Source organism: Tauraco erythrolophus, chromosome 9, assembly GCF_009769465.1.
Source record: "Tauraco erythrolophus isolate bTauEry1 chromosome 9, bTauEry1.pri, whole genome shotgun sequence".
Lineage (NCBI taxonomy): Eukaryota > Metazoa > Chordata > Aves > Musophagiformes > Musophagidae > Tauraco > Tauraco erythrolophus.
This window is the reverse complement of record NC_141473.1, coordinates 19,809,315-19,815,426: the sequence shown is the minus strand read 5'-3', so window position 1 is coordinate 19,815,426 and position 6,112 is coordinate 19,809,315. Positions and strand designations below refer to the sequence as shown.

The following is a 6,112-nucleotide window of genomic DNA, read 5'->3' as shown; positions in this document are numbered from 1 at the left end:
GTTCGAAAAGAGTGGCATGGATGTAGGCAGGAAATACTGGCTGCTTAATACTTGTGCATGAAAGCAAGAATAAGTAAAACTGCTGATGTGACTGCTGAGTCCACTAAGATCACATCAAAGAGTTATTTACTTCTTCCAATAATGTTGAGGCACAATGGATGACAATTAAGTGTTCTGTCATTACAAATTGCTTCAAAACTAATTTATAGATAGCATAGTCTGATAGCCCAAAGGGAAACTAGTTTTTCATTTAATCCAGATAACACACTAAATCCATTTATGACACAGATTATTTTTCACATAATAAAAAATCAGAGCTGTAGTCTGTGTTGGTCTTCCACTGTAAGGTACCTGCATTTGATCAACATGAATAGGACAAAGCCTTTTCCAGAAGTGAATATTGACTCAGTATGGCTCTAAACTTCATACACTCTCTCCAAAGCACCTGAGGAGCAGCACTGAGAAGGCACTTGCTAAGCAAAAAACTGTCCCTTTGCAGTGTTGTATACTGTTATCTCAAAACCGACAAGCCAGGTATCATTTGAGACTCAGCATAAATTTCAAGAGAAGTATAGTGCTAAATTGCCAGTGAGAATTTGGGAACTCCTGCAATTTGTAAGATTGGACAGAGTGAGGTACTTAAGCATGTGCCTATGAACTAAGATACAGTTACAAAGAGAAATGCATAAAATTTTACTTCTTTGACCTTTATTGAATAATTGGGATTTTTAAAGATATATAGTGGACAATAGCAGCATCAAAAATCTATTTTTAGCTTCAAGGGTCTGTGCAAAAATCCTCTATTTACTCACAAATGACAATAGATTACCTTTTGGCAAATTAGATAGGAAGTCTGTGTGGCACATGATGTCCCATTATAATGAGGAAGGAAGCTGCAAGAATTTTGGAGCAGAAGAGAGAAAGTCGTTTTGGTTTCTGACATAAACCCTTAGAATAGAGTGTCACGTCGTTCCATTTTTCTAGCAAAGACTTGTGGTAAAGACCAATGGGGAAATGCAAATATAGGAAGTAACATCTGTTAAAACCCATTTTAAAATCTCAGCACCATCAATAGACAGAACTCGCTGTGCTCTCATGCTCAGTGGTACAGTGTATGCTGAACTTTCAATGAAAACAGGAAAAAAACCCAACTCTTATTTGCTTTATTTTCAGTATATGTTTTGCTTTTCATTGAATTGCAAAGGCCTGAAGTTACATGTTTGTCTGGGTCTTCTGCTCATGAGTTTTTCTGATACATACACCTAAAGTTATATTATAGTACATTGTTACAGAAAGTGTTTCAAAGTACACGCAATATGTAATGGTGTCAATCTGTCACAATTTAGAGCCTAAGTTACCTTCAAAGCATTGGAGAAATAGGGACAAGGTATGCTAGGATTATGTTATGATGACAAAGTACAGATATTTCTAGCACGGATTTCAAATAAGCCATTCCACACATGTGCTAGTCAAATTTCCATATGACAACTCCTTTTTTTTCTTGTATAGTTTTCCAAGTCCATGCAATAATGAACCTTTAAATTGAGACTTCAGGTCTGACTGGCAAGACGTTCAGTACAGATAGAACTGGGGGAAATTCCATGTTTGACGAAATGCAGTCTTGGAGCATGTCTGAAGTCATGCAAACATTGAGGATGTGAGGGAGAGAGGAGTCGGCAGGATCATCATACAGTACATTGCCCTCCTTACGTTGTCACTTTGATCATCCTCACTGCTCTTACACTGTGCTGTCAATGACAATGAGGCTATCATTTCACTTGGCTTGACAAGAGCAAGCACAGTTTTGCCTGAAGGTGACTAGGACTCTCTCCGGTAGTGAAGTATTTGTTATATCAACTGTTAACCGCTTCACATAAAAAAGTAGAATAATCCCCATGGGCTCAGCTACAACCTTTCTTGTGAGATTTGCTCATAGGCTTCCTATAACAACATATCCAAGCATCATTTAGCCTTAACCTTGCTTACTTAGAAACCAATAGTACGTAAAATTGACTGTCAGAGTGGTATAGTTACAATATACAGTTATAGTATAAGGTCTAAACTCATGAAACCACAGAGCACCCCAACCAGATGCTCAGTATTTGCCAAGCTGAATTAAGTGGGATTTCTAGAACTGAGAGCGTGACTTTGGGATACTCAAAATGGCTAAACAGCTCAAAGAAATCAAAGACTATATTTTGCCTCCTGCATTTGGCAGAAAAAAAAAAAAAAGAATACTTTCTCTTTGTAGCAGACCTCAAAATACTTAAGATTATAATCATCAGAAAGATTGGGAATTCTTTCTTTCAGCTGAATAGATGCATGGCAAAAATGCCAGTTTTGTATGCTTTTAAGCCTCAGTTTGCTCTCAGGGGATATGTCATGCTCTTACCACTGAAAAGAAGGTTGCTTGTCTGTGACATCCAGAAAGCAGAGGGAGTAGTAAGAATTCAGCTTGCAGCATTTCATACTGTTTATGAAGATGTTTATGAAAATTATTTCCTGTTATCAAAAAGATGCAGTATCCAAAAGTGCTGTTCCCTTTGTAATTTCACATTGCTGGAAATACTATGGGTTCTCTCTTCTCCTGGACAAACAGCCTCTGTAATGTCACACAACCCTCTAGACATAACATAGTGATGACAAAGACATTTTTGGATGATGATGCATAAGTGTTGTTACACACTCTCTACATTATTTGCACTTTCTCTGTTCATATCGCCATCCTAAGAAGTTTATTAGTAAGACAGGACAGAGATTATAAACACTAAAATGTTATGTGGTGGATATAAGAAGTCCATACGGATCTCTGCTGAATGAGACATGGAAGACCTGCTTATCTCTTCATGCATACTTTTGTCAGTGTGACTTCTGTGAGATTACATGGCAATATTTCATATATAACTGTTCTTCTAGCAACATGTAACCATTTTGTTCTATGGTTTAGGATCCTGAAAGGTTTGATTATATTCCTCTGAAATCTACTTGAAAGAATAGTCTATTTTGTAGAAACCCTGTTTATATTCCTTGTGAGGTTTTTTCATGCAAGTGACCATTAATTGATGCGGTTCTAAAAGACCAATGCTCCTCTTTAATAAAATGCTGCTTAATGTTCTGCTCTCACACCATAAACTTAGTGACATTATTCAAGCTTCTCACAAATGTAATAATAAAATTTCACTGTAGCTTTTTAAACTGCATTCTTCAATATTCTGTTTCTACAAAATTGAAAACTATTCAAAAATAAAACGTGATCCTAGAGAAAAAGTAAGTGGTTCACTTTAGAAATAACATCACAATATCTTAATAGAAAAAGTCCTGAAACTCTGAAACTCAAATAAATGACACCTATGCAAAAGGAATCATACCTGTTCCTAATTTGAACAGAGGAATGAATAAAATGAAACTGAATATAACTTTAAAATAATTACCATATTTATTTCTATAAAAAACAGACAGTACATCAAAATTTAAAATATAAATATCAAAATTATTGCACAGTTAGCCAACTAGCTTTTTTTGGTAGCAGTATTTACAACATCATTGTGCAACAATATATTCTGGCAGATTAAACTCCACAAATCCATGATGTGTACCTTTTCTGTTTACATCATAAATCATCCTACAACAGTAAGATAATTGTTCTGGCGTATGTATAAAACATCATACAGTAATACAATACATGCTTTATGAAAGCTGGAAAGAAGAAAGAAGAGAGAATGTCTCTTAATGCTTCCCTTACACCTTTGACTCAAACAAATTAAGCAACAGATATCTACCCTCCCATTTGCAGTCATTTAACATGAGCAATTCCAAGTACACCTACAAATTCACATATATTAAGAGGATTTGTTATAAATAGCTATTGCTTTTATAGGCAGCTTCAAATATACAATCTTCTGTATATCTTTGAAAAATTAATGTCCCAGTTTAGTCTATTAAAAAATAAGAGTTCGTCCACAGGTAAATATCCTTAATTAGAATGTGACTCTGTGAATGTCCCAAGAGTTTGTCCCAGTGGGTGAAGTAAGGAGCGTAGTTTGATTTGAATTTCAGATGATGGAGATCATGATGGTGGCGCTCCTCCATACAAACCAAAAGGTACAAGTCGGTGAGTTGACCACGGAAGGTCGTATCCTGAATGGTCCTCCACTGACAGCCAAATGTTTACAGGAAGAAAATCATTTCTGTCAAAGGATGGCATCCGAGGAGCCTGGGTTGACAGCAGCAAAAGTCCCAGTGAGAGCAATTCCCATACGCTGGAATACTGTGCAGTAAGAGCAAATGTGACACATGCTTATGATGCACCTTGTGGAAGGTCTTGTAGAGCAAAGGCACCTTGTGATGAAGCAAATGCCACAGGAAGTACTCAAAATCAAACAGTAGCAGGCAAACTGCTACTTCCAGCAGGACCTCAGGCACCTCTGGAGCTATCACTGGTAGATTCATTGGTCTCCAGTACCAGTGGAGAAACGTCACTGGAAGATCAAACGACATGGTGATATGCACTTTGAATAATGCAAGGCACCATCATTCCAAGAGGTGGATAGTTCTGCGGCTGGATTTTGTATTTTCTCAAGTTTGGTAGTCTAGTGCTTAAAAAGTCCAGTGCAATATATGGAAGACAGAAAGCCATGTATGCTGTAAAAGAAAACAGCACTGGAAAAAACGGTGACTTGATCAATGCCTCCTTTGCTGTGACAAAGTCCCAAAGAGACTGAAGGCACAACCTGTCCCGCTGTGTATCCATCGCGTGGCTGAGCAGCACTCTGTCTGGCACGCTGCAGTTCATGCTGATTGCAGTCTGAGAGGTCTGTAAATGCTGCAAGCCTTTATCCAGTCTGCTCAAGGGAAAACTCCGCCCACCACAAATCCTCCTTATTTGGTAATATTGAAGCTTTAAATAGGAAGTTCCCTTTCCTGTTGTACAGAAACGTGTAACACATTACAATCTCAGAACAGAATTACCTGGCCAGGATGATCACTAGAGCTCTACAAGAGACTTGCACTGTTGCAAAAATAAGCCAGAAATACAGAACTTTAACACTGGAATCCAGAGAAAGAGGATAGGAACATTTCCACTCCACTTAGTGCACCACACTTGAATAACTGCTGTCTCTTAATTTTTAAACTGTCCTTTGTTATCCTGTTGCCTTTTTAGGTAAGGAAATACAATCTACCATGGATTGTTTTTTATGTAACTGCTACCAAAGACGTACGTGTACCTAAACCCCAGTGCTTGACTTGTGGATGTTTGGTGGGTAATGGATGTGTGTAAGCAACATTTTCTTAATGATCCCTTGGGTATACAAAAGGCTAGATCAAAACCTTAAGGAGACCTACAGCATGCTTCCAGTCTGAATGTGGGGGCTGCGAGTTATATCCATCTGCTTTGGAGGTCATGTTCTCCTTTGTGCTGTTCTATCTGCTTGAGACGGCAAAATCCACCCGACTTGACCAGATGCAAAATGGAGCCAACAACGTTGGAAAAACAAAATATCCACGAGTTGCTGGAAGAATACAAGGTAACATCTCATTATGCTTCCAATCAGATACTTAGGTACACGTATTATTGCATTATTACAATATTGACTCCACATACCTACAGCTCTTTGAGCAATATGATATGGAAATCATCCTTTAGCCAAGTATCAAACTATCTTATAACTAAAGATCCACTGGTGAGACCTACGTCCTTAAAGGATCTTCCTTTGACCATAGCCAAGCACAGACCAGACAGAAGCTAGCAGGTTTGAGCCTCGACATTTCCGATTTGCTAAAAGTATTTTGAGGGTAAACTATGGAGGTTCTGATTTAACCACTAAGACATCACTTCTTTTGTGCTTTTAGAAAAGACAAACAAAGCTTTGAACATGTAGGGAAACAGAGCTTGCCATTAGTTTCCTATGAACTCACCTCTTTTGTAGGTACAGCATTTATTCTGGTATTGGAAATGAGCTCAACTTCCTGGATGACTTTATTAGCTTGTTCAGACAATTTTAGTTCTTTGCTATTCAGAAAAGAAATCTGATGGGGGAAATGGGAGACAATTTCCTTGCTTCTCCATAATTAAGAATGACTAATTAGCGGTGACCTTTTCTGAACTATGCAT

General features: G+C 37.8%; 1 protein-coding gene across 1 annotated transcript; it reads right to left on the bottom strand.

Annotated features, from left to right (window-relative positions):
• Positions 1-3,930: 3,930 nt before the first annotated feature.
• On the bottom strand, positions 3,931-4,792 carry CH25H (cholesterol 25-hydroxylase). Its single transcript, XM_009979355.2, is given in 6 exon segments — positions 3,931-4,074; positions 4,076-4,173; positions 4,176-4,234; positions 4,236-4,290; positions 4,293-4,489; positions 4,491-4,792. Coding segments are annotated over 6 exon segments (855 nt in total).
• Positions 4,793-6,112: the final 1,320 nt, after the last annotated feature.